This window comes from Maylandia zebra, linkage group LG12 (assembly GCF_041146795.1).
Source record: "Maylandia zebra isolate NMK-2024a linkage group LG12, Mzebra_GT3a, whole genome shotgun sequence".
Taxonomy (NCBI): domain Eukaryota; kingdom Metazoa; phylum Chordata; class Actinopteri; order Cichliformes; family Cichlidae; genus Maylandia; species Maylandia zebra.
The window spans coordinates 8,538,770-8,557,063 of NC_135178.1; the positions used below are offsets into that span (position 1 = coordinate 8,538,770).

At 40.1% G+C, this 18,294-nt stretch overlaps 1 protein-coding gene and 1 long non-coding RNA gene across 2 annotated transcripts; one reads left to right on the top strand and one right to left on the bottom strand.

Moving 5' to 3' along the window:
• Window positions 1-643: 643 nt before the first annotated feature.
• Window positions 644-17,927, bottom strand: LOC143421448 (uncharacterized). Its single transcript, XR_013101095.1, has 3 exons — window positions 17,818-17,927; window positions 9,902-10,184; window positions 644-1,783 (listed from the first exon to the last, which is right to left on the bottom strand). It is a non-coding gene; the product is annotated as an uncharacterized LOC143421448 (long non-coding RNA).
• Window positions 16,261-17,297, top strand: tcima (transcriptional and immune response regulator a). Its single transcript, XM_004565798.5, has one exon. It carries the CDS (start codon window positions 16,419-16,421, stop codon window positions 16,719-16,721), a length of 303 nt encoding a protein of 100 aa, XP_004565855.1. The 5' UTR covers window positions 16,261-16,418; the 3' UTR covers window positions 16,722-17,297.
• Window positions 17,928-18,294: the final 367 nt, after the last annotated feature.

Genomic DNA, 18,294 nt, shown 5'->3' on the forward strand with positions numbered 1-18,294 from the left:
CCAGCACATAAAATAAAATATTTTTTTTGTTTACACTCACTCTTTCAAATAGATGCAAGTAAAACACAGCAGAACATGAATAAAGTCAAAGACTCAGCGGTCCTGTTGCTCTATTTTCACCTGTAAAGCAGGACTGCGGTAGGCGGAGGTTTACCCTGGTGCAGGTGTGCAGCGGTCAGTGGAAGGATACCGCAGTGTCTCTGTGAGTTTCCCATTACGTCGTTGCGCACTTGGTGTTTGCTTGGGAGTTTAGGGGTTTTTTTCGCTGTAAAAAGAAGTTTTCTTCCCACGCACGATGGACGCTAATGTTTTTGTCACTTTTTATGGAATCAAACTCAAAGTAAGGTCAGTACTTCCACGCTTTAAACGCTGCACGCTCATACTCTCTCCCACAATCGATATGTGATCCATTGTTGATCTGCACACAGCTGTTGTCACTAACGGCGCACTCGCTTACGTCACTGTCGTGAGACATTCTCGCAAAAAATCACGGTTTTAGTAACGCAGTAACGCAGCGTCCCTACGGGAAAGTAACGGTAATCTAATTACCGTTTTTGCAATAGTAATCCCTTACTTTACGCGTTACTCAAAAAAAGTAATCAGATTACAGTAACGCGTTACAAGTAACGCGTTACTGCCCATCTCTGCCTAGGGGTAGGATATAAATGATAAAATGTAAAGGACCCAGGACAGAACCTTGGGGTGCTCCAGAATTAACTGCAGTAGATCGTGATCTGTGAGTGAGTAATTAAAAAAACTGTAAGCAGCCAGAGAGATAAGAGGTAAACCAGGCGACTACTATACTATTTATGCCAATAAATGCTAATCTATGAAGAAGGATGTGGTGGGAGATGGTGTCAAAAGCTGCTGTAAGGTCAAGGAGAATGAGGATGGAGATGAGTCCAGAGCTGCAAGCAGAAGATCGTTAGTGATTTTTACTAGAGCTTTTTCTGTAGTATGAAATGAACGTAAGCCAGACTGAAACTGTTCGTACACGTTATTTCCAGTGAGATGTCTATGAACCTGTGCAGTCACTATCTTTCCAGAATTTTGGCTAAGAAAGGCAGATTTGAAATTGGCCTGAGATTATTTAGATTGGAAGGGTCTGAGCTGTTTTTTTTTCAGTATTGTGTAATGTAGAAAACAAAGTGCGAGTGTTTCCTTCAGCAGATTCAATAATAGAAGTGTAGCAGGCAGATTTAGCATGATGAATAGCTTCTTTTCAATGTTGTATATGACTGAGATACATGTCCTTTTGAATAGTAAGTCCTGTTTTCCTTAAGAGATGTTCCAGGTGGCGCCCAGTAGCTTTAAGTTGGAGTACCATGGGGCAGAGTGAGAGAAAGAAACAGTTCGAGTTTTCTGGGGAGCCAAGGTATCTAAGAGCTAAATAAAGCTTTTATTCAGTGTTATTTGTAGTGGACAGCAGGACTTACAACCTCACAGTTTCAACCTGTGTCCAGACTTCAGGAAGTATGATCCTATGATCATATGAATCTAATCTGACTTTCCATTCGGTGCTCAATTGACACATCAAAGAACAAATTTATATATGACTGTGGGAATTGTATAAAATATTTGTATCTGCCACATAAATGCTGGCACTGGTCCCGTAGGCAATGTTTATGTAAATGCTGACCACAATCTCCTCCTCTGAGCTGTCACCTTCCTGCTCAAATGCCTGGCCGTCCTCCACCTCATCTCATGACAGCACTGAGTCACCTCGCCACAGATTCCATAGAGTGAAATCACTCAGCCCTCGGTCATAATCCATACCTGATCACTGTTAGAGTGAAAAATAGAAACAATATCGTCATGAACAAGTCACTGTGTTCACTACAAAAGGGACAGAAGATAAAAAATAAATAACTTACAATTGAACACACAAAAATCTAAATATCAAAACATGAAAAATGAAATTGTTGCATGCTTTAATTTATGCAAAATGCCAAAAATCCTCAATGTCATGAACACATATTTCACCAAAAATTTAAACCTAATTTTTCATGATTTACTGGGGTTCAGGGTAGAACTGGCCATTTTCAACTTCTTTATATTGTGCCTGGCTTTGTTTGGTATCATAACTTTCAGCACAATCTCACGTGTCTGAATTTACAGTTATTTTTTCATTGGCATGCTGTATTAACACAACTGATCTGAAATCACAACAAAAACATAAAATCCTGGTAGGAAAAAGTAATTTCTTTTACTGTAAAAACCACAAACATGTTTAGTGAATTATTTTCATAACATTAAATGCTAATACAAATTGTAAATTTTAAAAACTTATGCACAAATGTTGTTATATAAATGAATTAAGTAAATACCAAAAAATGGAGCCAAAGCCTCTGGTGTTTTTGTGGGGGGTTTTTTACAAACATTTTTGGGTAAAAATTTAACAGAAACTAAAATGAAAGAACAACCAGGTGGCACAAAATGATGCCCCACAAATTATTTGTGCCAGTGCAAAAAATTGTTTTTCAGGCTACAAGACACCACATGGAACCTGAAGGCCTGACAGCAGGAGATGTATCACTTTTCCTGTTTCACACCTGTATATTTTAAGATTGTACAGTAAAGGTGGACTCAAATGCACCATTGTTTATTTTAATAAAATTGTGCAACAGTAAACTACAATAATTCAAAGAATGGGCAGGGTTTGGCAGCTTGGCAGATTAGAAAGTCATAGAAAATAAAGATAGAAAAATGATACATAAACAAAGCAAAAAAAAAAAAAGAAAAAATAATATTTTTAGACTTTAGCCTGGCTTTCGCACTCACAAGCAAGCTCAAAAAAAAAAAAAAAATACAGGATAGGAAAAGCTCAAGATTTACAAATAATGTTTAAAAATATTACAGTTTTTGGTTTGCTAGTGATTCTTCTTCTGTTGTGTGAATTTAGGATGTATCCCTCCGTTCCATTAACATCCTTATATTGTAGTGGAGTAAAAAAAAAAGAGTAACAAGTGATGCAGCGTGGAGACATTTACATTTGTTATGGAGCAAGAGGCAGGGCACCAAAAGCCATTAAAGAAATTTGAAAATTTAAAGTTGATGTAAATATTTTTTCTGTAAAAATTGTGTGTTTCTGTTCTCTGTCCTGATCTGTTTGTATATTTGCTTTTCTTCTGCTGCTGTTACAACCAAATTTCTTCTTGTGGGACAATTAAATGATTATTCTATTCTATTCTATTCTATTCTATTCTATTCTAGAATTGCTATTCTAAATGTCAAAGTGAAGCCAAAATAAAAGTGTGGATAGGTGCAAAGTGCAGATAGATGTTAACATATCACTGTTTGGTTTATTCAACATTTTGATTGCAGTTTTATACAGACTAATATGTGTAACCTCGGATGACCTGACAGACTCAGGGTTGGTGTCATCCCTCCTCCTCAAACTGAAAGTTGAAATATTCAGCATCACCAGCAGAGAGCAGCAGCTTCGCTTTTTAAACAATCAGCTGTTTATGAAGTGAAACTGCAGTAAACCTGAACTGCCTGTAGGAGGCTCTAGCATATCATCATTAACATGACATTTTACTGTGATGTTAAACAATCATTTTGAAACTGGGCATTGCAATATTGTTTGAAATATTGAAATGGGAGAAATCACACTATAACAGCGTGTGATTACAGGCAGCTTATGTGATCTCTAAACCAGCCACTTCACAATTTCAGTGTTAATGCCCCTAACTGGAACATATTATCTGTTCTGCCTACCAACTGGTGTCATTCAGTGGTCAGTGCTTCTGCTGTTGGACATCCAACAGCTGGCTTGCATGACCTATGTGCGGAAAAATTGAACTTTATTGACTGCAAACACAGAAAGCATGACAACTGTGCTACTACTGGACTCCAGGGACATTACAGTCACTTCCACACCACTGGTCTGACCTTGAAATTAATCTGGCTCAGGAGTTTTCCAATTTACCCGCAAGCCAAGATCCATAACACATCAGTGAGAGTGGAAAAAGGTCACATCCATTTTGAGATTTGACAGTGGTTAGCATTCAGCCATCCAGATGCCTTCTTTTTGCTGATACTTTGAAAAAAGCAACATTTCAGAGACTGTCTTGCAACTTCATAGTCTTCATTTGAGATTAGAGTGGTATATAGAGCAGACACCATGTCTTAAAAACGGGGAAAGGGGGCCCACAATGTAAGAAACAATGTGGCACTTATCCACAGTATACCATTTGCTCTGTCTCCCTCCCATCCATCCCTAACCAGTCACAGCCGATGGCTCTGCTGGAGGCTTCTTCCTGTTAAAAGGGAGTTTTACTTGCCACTGCTACCAAGTGCTTGCTCATAGGGGGTCCTCTGAATGTTTTCTCTGTAGGGTCTTTTCAATATAAAGCACCTTGAGGTGACTATTGTTGTGATTTGGTGCTAAATGAATAAAATGAAGTTGAAGAGTGGCATACATAAGAATAAATAAAAATCTTCATTTTCCTGGTACTCCATCCATTCATCTGTCTGCCATACTTACATATATTTTCTAAACCAATTCATTGCTGAAGGGGGGACCTGGAGCCTATATCAGCTGTCATGGAGTGAAACACCCAGAAGTCTCCAGCCAATCACAGGGCCAACACACAACCATGCAGACAAGCACTCAGGCTAACAGCTGTACCAATAGGTTCAGTTTATAATCATAAGCTAACCTAACATGCATGTAACTGGACTGTCTCTTACTCTTGTAAGATATGGTAAATATGTTTGCAAGAAACAAAGCATACATAAACTATTAAGAACTAGGGAGATTGTGTTAACTGTACTGTATTAGCAGAATATAATTACTAATCCATCGACAATTTTTTATTGAAAGCTTCTCCGGAGTTCAAACCCTGGGTTGGAGTCAAATCTTGTGTCTCTTAGAAGGCATTATATTTTATATACTGACCACAACATAGCTTTGTATAAATTCCATTTAAAACGTGTAAATGCAGATACACATTTTCCACAGGTCTATATCTTATTTACTAAATCACTTCCCCTAATTGGTGTGCTGAATTTCCTTAAGTTGATTACATTTTTTTGAGAAACTGCTTGTTATCCACATTCAGTTTGAACTGCCGGGAAGAGCTACTGGTATAAACACAGAAAGTGGAAAGAAGCTACTTTGCAAGTCAACAATCTTCTCCGGTTGTGATCGAATGCGGAATATTAGGCAGGAATTCTCTTAAGAGCATCATTTATACAACAGAACAAACACTGCATGCTGACTGTTCCATCTTTCCTATTTGTTTTTGTTCTCTCATGCTCCGATTGCAAATCATACATTCCATCTAACCAATCCTCCCCTTAGGATTAACCTCTGGAATGTCTGTAAGGCTGTATGTTTATGTAATATCCTTGAGCCATCTCCTTCTCATTTTGCATTCATTCCTTAATAGCTGTAGAATAATAAATTTTTCATGTACATGTGATTTTTCATTTGGATTTTTCTCAGGAGCCTGGCTGGAAACACGTCGCTGGCAGGTTGAAGAAGAGGCTGCACTGACTCCACACATGGCTTGTTTTTCGTGTGGGCCACGTGCCGTGGTCCAAAGTGGAGCAGGGGGGATGATGATGCCTGCCCTGCTGTCCAGCATGCAGTATAAACAAGGACTTAGAAACAGCAGCCTTTTAGTTTAATGCTACGTTCTGAAACTTATGACTCAGTGCTTGTCAGTACTTCAGTGTGCATTAAGAGTGGATCCCTGTGGAGAGTAACTGTTGACCTCATTTCTCTTTATCTCTCACTTCCTCACGATTTTTGTCCTCGTTGTCACATATATTATCAGAATCAGAATCAAAATACTTTTTTGATCCCTAGAGGAAATTATTTTGGTTACAGTGCTTCAGTATAAACAGTAACAAAGACAGACAATACACTAAGTAAGAAATAGACACAATATATACAATATATACATGACTTATACACATATAAGGCACTTATTGATGAATAGCTGAATAAGAGGAGAGCGTGTGCAAAAAGGGTGTAGCTATTGCAGTATACAGTGTGTTAAGTGGATGAGTTGTACTATTATGATGCGTTTCACGTGAGGTCAAGAGAGCCCATCTTAAAGGAGATGTGCTTCTTGTTTTCCCAGCTGATATTTGCTCCTATGCCAGCTTTCTCTGCAATCTGTCTTGGCTATATAGCATATATACTCGCAAAGCCATCCAGAAGACTGAGTTTTCTTACTATACTGCTTTGAACCAGCCTAAAGCAGACACTTGCTCTCAGTTCCATATCCAAACTATCATGCTAAGCACTTTTAAACCTCCCTGAGCTCATAGAATTGCTGCAAGGCTCGGCTGATAGACTTCCTCTTATTGCGTCTAGGTCATTACCTCTTTCTTTTAATTCACAGACTTATTGAAAAGGCTCACACTAAACACTTGTACATACGGCACTGTTAATAAGTCTTGACCCACTTGTTATTTCTTTCTGTTTCACTTCCAAGCAGCCAGAGTTTCTTCTCATTTTTGGAGGTTTGTTGGAGGACTTTCAAACCTGCATATGCACTCATTTTCAGACAAGTACCAGTACCTGACCATTATCTGATCGATTCACTCAAGTATAAAGAAAACACCTTACTCAAGGAACAGACTACTGATGTGTTGACACATAAAAGATAACTCAGTTGACCTAATTTTAAATTGTACCTTTAGGCACTTTGTTACTAGTGGTCTGTTGGGAAAAAAACTACTGTAATTATTCTGTTTTCTTTTCTTTAGTTGAGTCTACGAAAAACATAATATGAGAGACGCTGGCAATAGAATAAAAGCCTATCTGGGTAGAAAAACACACAGTGCAAGTATGTCAACTGTCACTATCAGGTCAGTAGATCGCGCTACAGCTCCTCTGATTTGCATGTCCCTGGACAAACTATGGAGGTTAAGTATAGATAAAGTACTGTATGATTGTGTGTGTTACTGAGTGAATAAGCAGAAAGTGGCATAAAGATTGCTCAACTATTAAGTAAATGTTCTTCAAAGGCCCGGAGAACTATTTCTGAAGACTACTTTAAGAAATTACAAGAAAGCTGCCGAAGAGAGTTGTGTTGTGTTGAAGAATAAAAGTAGTCACACCAGGCACTAACCATTTTCCTATTAAATCATAAGGAAACAATGGGTGGCTCGAGACTTTTGCACAGTACTGTCAACACCTTGAAGCTGTTATATTTGTTCTGCAGACAGAAACTGGCAGGAGTAGTCTGTGGAAGCTCTCAGTCGGCATTACTGTGGTCTAATAATTGTCCAGTGACTGTAAATAGAGGTGCATTATTTCCCATAAGTGACGTTTTCCTTTCTGTCTAAACAGAGATCCAGTTGTGTGATTGAAAGCGTCTGACCACCACTCTTTGGCTTTCAAAAATGAAAGAGTCATTTCTGGTTTCCATGTGTCTGCTTTACAAAAAAGGGATGTGCAGGGCTGTAAGTGCGACTTCTCTGATGTCACTTGAAACATCTTTGACCTTTGACCTACTTTTAATGAAACAAATAAATGAATAGAACAGAAGAAACCAAGATAGTTTATAATACATTAATGTAGACATAACATTTTTGCTTCCTGGTGTTGTAGAAATAAGCCAGCAGCGGCAACAGGTTCACTGGCAGGAAGTGGAGCGGATGTATCAGTAACTTGTGTTTGACAAGTTGTTGGCCAATGAGCATGAGTACTTTGACCAAAATGTACAAACTGCATTAAATGATCTATTCAGTATGACCTGAAATAAGTGACTAAGGAGACAGTCCCATCATGAATTTAATTACCAAACTCACCAAAGTTTAACAGTCATTTTTCTAAGACTTCCATAGGCCAGGACGTCTTCCTGCAGCTATTGGCCTCAGTTGGCCAGTAAAAAGGAACTTCCGCACTGGCTTCACTGTTACAGGCTATGATTGGAGTCTCCACTGAAAGTGTTCTGCAATCAGACCCCTCTTGATTTATTACCTTGCAATAGCTGACTTGTTCATCAGTGCAGACTTGACTTGCGTGCTCCACCCTCTTGTGTCTCTGATATGACCTTGCCTTCCTGCTATGCTAACAATGGACCTACTGCCGACACATCCCAGTCATTTCCTTTACCTGGTGCCGGACCAAACGACATCAGCTCATACACTTCTTTGTCGTGCACGCCATGGGGTCAGCACACTTTTATCACATCTGAGGTGGAGAGGCAGACGGCAAGGGCACAAGGCTGTGGTTGTACTGGGGGAACACCTAGTGTTTGAGTCAACACACTGAAGTACAGTTTGTTGTACAACTAGGTGGAATAGGGTGTGATTCACTCCAAGGAGATATTAAATGATTACTTATATTGATCATTTAATTTACAATATCTGATTGCATGTCGAAATAATATCCAAGGCAAAGCACAGAGATAAACACCCACATACACTGCAACCTTTACCAGCTGACTCAGCGGAGGATGCTGCGCACCCAGGCTCCTTCAGCTTGTTATGGATCTTTATTGAGTTGCCAGGTTTATGCAACAAGCAGGTTTTGGAGTGTTGGCGAAGTTATGCAACAACATATTATCTCAATTCATTTTTAGATTTATAGCACCACTTTACAGCAACAGTCATCTCAAGGCACTTTAAGGTGAGGAAAAGGCCCTACCATATTAGAAAAAAGAATCCTGATAATCAAATGATGTGTAAAATGAGCACTTGGCAAACATTGGGAGGAAGCGATTGAAGAGCTTACAGAGAACATATTATATGAAGGAATGGCAAACAGGACAAAAAACAAAGAAGCTCAAACCGTCCCCGTTTACTTTACGTGTTTAATGTTCAAATCGTCTGAGATATTTGGCACATTTAGGCCAGATTATGCAGGAGGTGGAATATATCAATCTACATCCTCTGACTAACAACAGCATCATTATAAACAAAGAGCTGGCCGTCTCCTTTTTGTGAGTCCGTTTTTAAAAAAATTTTTTATTCTAAACATTGAGGCGTAAAGCGGAAACTGTATTGTGGGATGGTTTATTCATCACTTCTTAAGAAGCAGACGGCCTCCAATGCAACAGGACATTATAATTCATCTAACTGAGTCACCCCGTGTTTACTGGTGCAGTGTTATGGAAACCCAGTCAAACCCTCTCGGTTTCCTCCCTGTCTCTCCACCTCCACTCGCTGACTCTTATTGTCGTTAAGGCTACGCCATGGAGACAGTGAGCCATGTTAGCCCCTGCAAAGCTGTCTGCAGCAGTGCATCCTCACTCAGGAGTAAAGGGTGCGTGACCATACTGCCCTGTTTTGCAGCGTCTGCTCATGATAAACAGAAACTGAAACAGCGTATGCATGGCATGTGTTTTATGGCTGTTTTTCTCTTCGTACTGACTCTTGAGCTTTGAACTGTGCTCAGATTAGTCTGTCCTCATTCCTTTATTCATTGAGCTATACTGTTATCGTTTGTTTTGTATGTATGGGTAGAATTATAAAAAAAAAGAAGCTGCACTTAAATTTTCACAAAACTAGGACAACAGGAATACTTGGCCATAAACACCTTAAAGCCTGGGCAAAGGATTTTTGGATTCAACACAAAGAAAAGAGATTGCAAATTAGAATTTGTACTTCCAGTGTTGGGCTGGGAGGTAGTAAAAACGTACATATTCTGATACAATAGTGTTTGGTCCACTAGATGATGTATGATGATGTAGGTCAAATGATCCTCTAAGCGATTACATTTTATGCTATAAGAGCTTGAGAGGTCTGCAGCCTTATGATACATAACATTAACAAAAGCAAAATAATGGTTGCACTAAAACTTTCCAATATCCTAAGTGCAAGTGTAAGAGCTGAGTTTGACTTATATATATATTATATACATATTATATATATAATATATTATTATATATATTATAGGCACTAATGTGTGGACTAATGACATTAGAAAACCAACCAGCTTATGGACGAGTGACCTCAGTACCATCCACCTTATCCAGTGATGCTTGGAATTGCAGGCTCAGTTCATGCTGCTGACTGGGGGAGCATCATGTGGATAGACGAAGAGGAGTTTTTGTCTCGGGCCCCTGTGGTGCAACCAGCCCTGAACCGAGCTGCAGCCGGATTGAACTGGCTCGGTGTAACGGTGCCTTACATTGCCTAGGTGTCCATGTGGCCTCAATGCTCAGTCATCTAATCCGCATCTACTGTTACCGCCTGTGGCTCCAGTGCCCAGCAAGCTGTGAAACAAAAGGTGATGATTAAAAGAAAAGCTGGCAGAACGACCTGTGAAGACTTCGTTCTGAACATTTGGTGAAGATGGTGTTCATGTGATGCGTTTTGTATGTTTTAAATGAACATGACATAAAACCAGAGGAAGGTGGTTGAGTCACTATATCTGTTTTATAATTGAGACACTCTCCTGGACGTTACTGAGCACTTTGAGTGTTTTTATTTTTGGCTAAACAATTACCAGAATTAGCTTGTTTTTTAAATCCTCAGCAGGACCCCCTGCTTGCATAGGGCACTTGCAACTGCGGCAAATTCTCTTATAATATCACTGTTTAAGTGTTACCATCATGACAACTAAGGTGCCAGTTACGTCTGAATAATGTGTGCTGGCTTCATGCCTCTGCACCACTCATCTAGATCTTTCACAAGCTGCCTTTGAAAGCGCACTTAAGGGGGATATGTTTACAGTTCCCTTAGTGTGCACACACACACACACACACACACACACACACACACATGCACACACACACACACACATACACACTAGTCCCCCAGAGACTCCCACTCTACCCCCCAATGTCCTTCCCTTCCTGTCACATCTTACATAAGCAGCTGCTTGCCAAACAGACAGGCTGGGTGTTTGCTGCCAGATTCCAGTAAGGTCCTACAGTCAGTTATAAACACAGGCCTGTGTTCTCCTATTGTAACCACAAAGCTGGAGCTTGGGGATTCATTATTCGTCATTATTACCAGCGCTTGTTATTGAGCTATATACACTAAGATGGCTTGACTCATTTACCAGCACTGACTTCTAAAACCTGCTTGCTTGTTTTCATTGCTATGAACATATGGGTTTATTTTTAGCAGATCAGTAGAATTCACATGTTAGTTTTTTCTAAATACATTTGGTCGATTGTGAAATTAAGGGTCAAACACTCTGGGCAGTCTTCTGATGAAACTGTAGCCGTATACTTTACATGTCTAAGGTTCAAATCGTTTGACATATTTGGTACATTTAGGCCGGATTACGCAGCAAGAACACCAAACAAGAATTGATGCATTTACAAAACACTGCATGCCCATATTAGAGAAAAGCAAATGCCCCGTAACCTGGGATCATTTAGTATCTTTGACTTATCCAGGATTTAGTGTGTACACATGTTGACATCTCGGCTTCTTACGTCACCTACTGTTTCAACAAGCATCACTGTTCAACGATTTCCTAATCATGGATTTTTTTTAAGAATTACACATGATGTTGATGAAATCATCATTGTTCTCAGCACGTTGTGATGCTAATATCTATATAATCTGCGCTCACTTTATATAAATGAAGAAGGGAAAAATAATAAGGTATTTAAGCAAAATACGCTTCCTTCAGGAAAATACATTTATTTACTCGAAGAATTCTAATCTGTCATGTGGTAAACAGCCAGCTGCTTTGTATATGTCAGATTAGTTTATCTTAGATTAAACGTACCATGCAGAAAAATGGGGGAAACAATGTCTATCATTTCAGTAAACACTATTGCAAATTCTTGTTTAGAAGACAGAAAAATGAAAAGAATGAAAATAAGTAGCAGGTTATAAGCGAGACATGAACTGCAAACTGACATCAACTTGACAAAAAAGAACAAAGGAGATGGAAGATAAAAGAATCATGTTTAAAATGTAAACAAGCACTCCATTAGTCTTTTTGTTCTCAGCAGGAAGTCCTATCTTTGGAATTACCCCCTATTCTTTTCAGTGTTCTTTTCCCTTTCAGATCTGCAGCTTTTTATAGATATTTTCTAATTCCTCAAAGCAATTTTGGCACTCACAACAACAATAACTGAAGATGCACTTTCCCTGAAACACACAGAGACTCCTGAGCCAAACCAAGGGTGAATGACCTGACTAATGAATGGAATTATTATGACATCATTTACAGGTTTATGGATGACCCTGAAGTCTTGAGCTTAGCGCTACCTCGTCACCATCACTTTTCTTTTTTGAGTATGCTTGCTAAGCTATCAACTAATGCTACCAAACATGCATCCATAGATTGTCCATAGATTCCACGCATTCAGGTAACTGTGAACCTATTAAAAATTATGTAGATGAGACAACTATAAGTAAACAAACAAGTTTACACGCTCTCTGAGAGGAAGTCAGATACATTCATGACAAGCATCTTGCTCATTATGTTGAAAAAAATTGGCAAGTGAGGGCTGAAGATGGATGGTAATTGACATGCCATGCTAACCTGACATCACATATCATTATGTTATCAGCAACTCCTCAAATTACATTGGACAGGATATGAAGACCTACAAAAGTTGCTTATAATGCTTATCAGTATTTTGTGTCAAGATGGTTAACATGCCCCAGTTGCTGGACTGTGTCTGAAATCACTGGATCAAGTGGACCATGGTCAGTGCTCATTATCCCTTACTTTGTCAACAAGTCAACGAAGCTCATTTCTGAATAATGACAGGAATGACAGATAAATGATAGTGATACTGAGGTGAATTGTTGAAGACATCTGTATTTTTCCATCAGTAAGCACTCCCATTAGCTCCTTTTTGCTGCTATGCTGTTACTGAAACTAGTTATTGAAGTGGATCTAAAGTGGACAGACTCGCACTAGGCAAACAAACTTTCATGTGAAGTAAGAATGTAATCAAAGTGCTGATCAGAGGGAAGGTAGTTTAAAAGTTTTAGGACGCAAGAGTCCACAATATTAGCTTGTAATGTTTATGTTGTTGTTTAGGCATCTCTTGTTAGCTGTCCAGAAACAGGAGGGTTGCAGAATAAAGACACAATAAAGACACAGTAAAGACTTGCACAGGTCCTTTAAATCCAGAATCATAGAAGGAAGTCAAAAAAAACATTAGGATCTAAGCTGTAATTATCATGGCTGAGCTTTCTCTGTTTTTCCATTTTTAATTCTTTAAATAGTATACCTGTAGATAAAGCACCTATTGCATGCATTATTGTATTTTCATTTGCAGATTTTCTGCAAATTCTGTTCATATTTTTTTTACTGTGTTTGGGAAAATGCAAAAAATATATTTTTAAGACCTGCTTCTGTAATAAATACACAAACTAGTTTGTGTCTCACACTAGTAAGTTGTTGTGCAATAATTACAAGGTTAGTAAGGTCAGTGATTCGACTCCTTCAGTCTAAAGTATCCTTGGGTAAGATACTGAACTTGAAGTCACCCCCAGTACATCCATTGGAGACGATATTTGTGTTTGCGTGTGCACATGTTAGAAAGTGGCTAGACATAGATAACTGTAGGAATGTGTATGTGATTGCATGAATGATACTTGTATAAAGTGCTTTACGTTCTCAGATGTGTAGAACAGTGCTATTTAAGTAGCAGTCTTGCTTAGATAGACTCAATAATTATCTGCATAAGTAGCATAGACTATAAAGCAATTAATGCAAGGCTACCTGCTGCATTATGTAACCTTCATTTTGCATCCCAAACTGTGGTTATAAAATATTGCAGGAGTCTGGAGCATTTCAAAACTGAAGTTTGTGTAAATGTTCTTTGGTAACGCCAGACAGCTCGTGCCAAAATAGGACAGTCCAATAAATCTGGAAGCTCTTCCAGAGACAGGAATTATCATATTATAATAACTATATTATAAAACAACCATAAACAAAGATAAGGGTGAAACACAGTAAAAGTGGTCCAATAGATAAGACTGATCACTAACTCTGTTACATAATTGCAAGGACTTCAGAGCGACTGCAAATCTTAACGTGCAATGAAGTGCCCTGTCTGTGACCTCCAGTCTGTTTGAGGGATGTTTCAGAGTCTAATTATGCACTTCAAGCCAAATCTTAAATGAGCAAAATACAAGGGAGTGAAACTGCTGTCTCCTGAGAACAGCTCTCCGTAGACAACATCTGAAAAAACGAAGAAGAAAAAAATGCTTTATACTTGGTTAAATTTAGTGAATCTTTTGTTATGATAAAACGTGAATGCTCGGGGTGGACAGGAGAGCAGGGTCAGCAGCACAAGGCTCCAGTTTCCGTCTAACTGCTGAAACCTTATTGTGCATTCCTTATCTGTCGCGCCTCTGGGACAGCTTTGGGGCCATAAATATGTCATTTCCAGTTCCATGTTTTTCCAGGGTGAGTGCAGCTATTCTCTGTCTCTGTGCCAGCTCCAGACAAGCATTTCTGGCTTATTGTTCAAAATCAGCAAACAATGTCAGTGCCACATGCCGGCCATACCATGCATAAGCTTTATTCCGCAAGAAAACACACACTTCCTGAGTCACTTATACCCGAATGTGTTTTTCCATATAAGGCGCCATGTTGAGGGGACATTTTAGGGCAAATGTCAGTTTTTCAGCATAAAAACACCGGCTGCTATGACACTTGCTGTGTGTTTATAACGAGAGTTTCAAGTAGGGGAACGCCTCACAGCCTTATCAGCGCAACTCAGCCGGGCTGCGTTGGCCTCCAGTCACCTCCAGGCATAAACAGAGCTCAACAACCCTCTCATGTCAAGTCCAAAATGTAAGCACACTGCTAACTGGAAAAGGAAGATACAATCTGCTGTTGCAGTTTTTGGAACTAGTGAAAACCCATTTTTAGTTAATTGGAGTAAAGTTTGCTTTCAAAAATAGCACTTAAAAAAAGTGTGTCTGTGTGGGGTTTTTTGCAAACAGTTTAAATCTAACAGAGACTTATTTCAGCCAGACGACAGTCACATCACAACACTATACACAGCACGAGGAAACGAACACTCACGCTGAACACATTCTCTCTGTGTTAGAAAGCAAGCTAACAGTTCTAATTAATCCATTCCTGTTATGCCCACTTTTACCTAGCGGCCAGCTGGGCCAACAAATTTACAGAAACAAATGACTCATGCACTAAGACAGATGGTTATTGTTGTATTTGCGTCCTACATTAGTGCTAAGATATATATTTGTGTTTTCTTTTGTTGATTGGTGACTTATTTTTGTTTCTTCCTTTCTTTCTTTCTGTCTGTCTGTCTGTCTGTCTGTCTGTCTGTCTGTCTGTCTGTCTATCAAAGTAAGTAATAAAAATGAGCCAACTGGAGACCTTTCTGTATTATACTGATCCAAATTTAAAGAAGGAGTCATTCAGAATTTTCTTGGTGTCCCCTCAAGTAGGGTAACGTCATAATGAGCAGCCACTCATTAGTCCAGAATTACTTCCCCATTGCTATTTATGTTTGCCCTCAAGCAAAAGAAAGAATCTGATACCCACATTCCTGCCATTTCCTCTAACAATGGAGATTCTGATGTTTTAAAAAATGTAATGAGCAGAGGTTGTGTCAACTAAAATAAACTAATAAGACTCTTGAAGAAGAGGCGAGCATCCCTCATTCAGATTGCTTTTATGAAATGAATTCCTTTTGTAAACAACCTTTGGCAGTATCACAGAGACACAGAGAGAACAGATCCATCCACATCACGTGCACTAGCAGTATAGCACAGAGAGATGAGAAATACACGGGTGGGTTAGGGGGGTTATGACCCCCGCAATAATTAGACCCAACCAATATAACCCCCGCAATAAAATTATGAATTATCTTGCATAAATAGGCTGTTGATTTTCTTTACTCGTTTCAGTTATTACCAGCAAAATAGTTGCATGTTTAATCATCTAGGAATTTACCCAGATTGATTTAGACAGAGATCTTGACGCCCCCAATGTTCAGCACAAAGTTGTGTCGATGGAGAAATACCAACGCGAATGAATTCTTCAGAATCTTTTGATTTCTTTAAGGAGACCCTTGTCAGTTATCGTGGCACACAGAATTCAGTTTTCATAACAGAGCATTTCTGTTAAGCAGTTAAGTTACTGTAATCAACAGGCCTTACAGATAAAGCGCACAATGGTTTCATCAGGCTTCTCCCTGTGTGTGTGTGTGTGTGTGTGTGTGTGTGTGTGTGTGTGTGTGTGTGTGTGTGTGTGTGTGTGTGTGGAGTGGTTAGGGACTCTCTAATACGTTGGGCTCGGAGGGGCGGTGCGTCTGTTTGCTTCACAACTACTGATGTCACCGGCTGGGAGTGCGTCCCGGCAAACTCACACCCCACACTGCCTCCATAAATATCCTACCGCTCATGCTCAACGGCACTCACCCAGCCTAACGTTCAAGCCTGAGCCGCTCCACAGAAACAGTGCGCACCGAACAACTCCCCCTTACCGAGTTGGAGGGCCACAGCTGGAGCGGAGAAACTATACTCTACAGACACAAAAAGCTAAGATGTCTTCCTACGCATCCTCTGAATGCCGCCGGGTCAGCCCATCCGTCCACGGCAACAAGTTCGACACGGCGCACCGCAAGAAAGCCGTGGCCAACATTTTCGAGAACGTCAACCAGGACGCGCTGATGAGGCTTTTCCAGAAAACGGGCGACATGAAGGCGGAGGAGAGAGTGAGGAGCATATTCTCCTACACGCAGGATCCGGAGGAGACGGCCCGGGCACTGATGGCTCTGAAGCAGCGAAAGAAGGACAAGTTCCTGCAGATTGCGGGGATGGTGCGGCAGATGTTCAAACTGCGCTGACTGTGTTTTAGCAGTTTCACCGCCTTTGTCTCTCTGTGTGTCGGCTCGTGTGTGAGCCGAATGTTGAGAACACTCCCGGTGTGTCTGGGCTGTGGCTCACCTGTCGCCTGGAGACGAGCGTCAGGTGCCGAAGGAAAAAAGAAAGCTCAGCCGGCGGCGTGCGGCGGCTGTCGCCTCATGGACGGAGGGGACAGCGCGGAGTCCTGCCCGGAGCGGGCTGGAGCGACATGAACTAAGTGGGAATATGAAGGGAATACATTTAAGTCTTCATGCAGACTTGAATTTACTGATGCACTCTTGTGGGTGCGTGACTGTACTGATGCAAATCGCTGTGCTGATGATGGCGCACAGCTGCAATGTGAGACTTCATGGTGCCCTGGAACCTGCCTGTATGAATGCCTATCCTGAACACATTGCCTTGTCCCTCAGCTTTACTTTGTTGTACGACTACAAGTTATTAGTGGCCAATGTGTTATTGTCACCAACATGTCTCAGCACAATGAACTGCATTTATGAAAAGTTCCTTTTGTTTGTAATTTTATAAAATAAATTATTTTGTTGTATACTATAACTGAATCCTTGTTCATCTTTCTTACACGTGTCACACATGGTCTTTGGTAACCACCAATCAGGGCACATCAGGTCAACATTTGTGGCACATTAGATTTGTGGGCTTAACACTGTTATACTGCATTAGAGTATACACGGGGCATTTTAAGTGTTACAAAATAGTCTCGAGTCTACATGAAATACTTTTAGCTCTTTAAAAAAATGACATCACACTCAGAGCTTGACCTATGTGCTCAGTGTTAGTCACACACAGGGAAAACCCTCATGTCAGACACAATTCAAGTTACCATAGAAATGGGTAAATAATGATGTAAATGACCTTTGTCTTTGACGTTAAGTGCAGGTGGATAGATCACAGAGTAGTGTAACAGCTTGTGTGTAGAGTTGAGTCATGTAATCTAGGATAGGGTTTATTTCTTAGTGAGCAAACAAAACAACCAAAAAAGACACTATCAGCACATTTCTACCTCTAATGTTCTTCACTGTGACACAGCAGAGGGCATTCAAAGAGGATAGAGTTACTCACGAGAGGATGTGGTTAACCTTCACTGGGTTTCCCTCACAGCTCTTTACCAGACCGGTGTAAACCAGTTTGGCTCAGGCTAGGATGGGAGGGTAGGGAGGTGAGCAGCTTTCTCCACACAGTGTATTTTACACTGGACTCTATTTAATCATGCAAGGCTTCTAGATAAGAGCTTGTCTAAGTAGCATTAGAGGGTTTAGATGAGTTGAGGGTTTGACTCCTCACCCTCTGATTCTTTATCTTCAAGTTAACCATAAATGGGCCCTTTATTAAGACAATCACCCACTCCATTAACATCCAAATTTCAAATCATTTTTGGTGGTTTTTATGTCTGTGGTCTATGGTAGGCCGTGTATGTAGGCTTAGCTGCAGACACACAGATCACTCTGCCTGCTAATCTCCCTGCTCTGATAGTCACTCTACCGGCTCAAACCAGTTCTCTGGGTTGTTTTTCATGACGACATCTTAGCTGCAGGCGCT

What these genes read in the sequence shown, in the direction of transcription:
- tcima (XM_004565798.5), top strand. Translation starts at nt 16,419, where the DNA reads ATGTCTTCCTACGCATCCTCTGAATGCCGCCGGGTCAGCCCATCCGTC.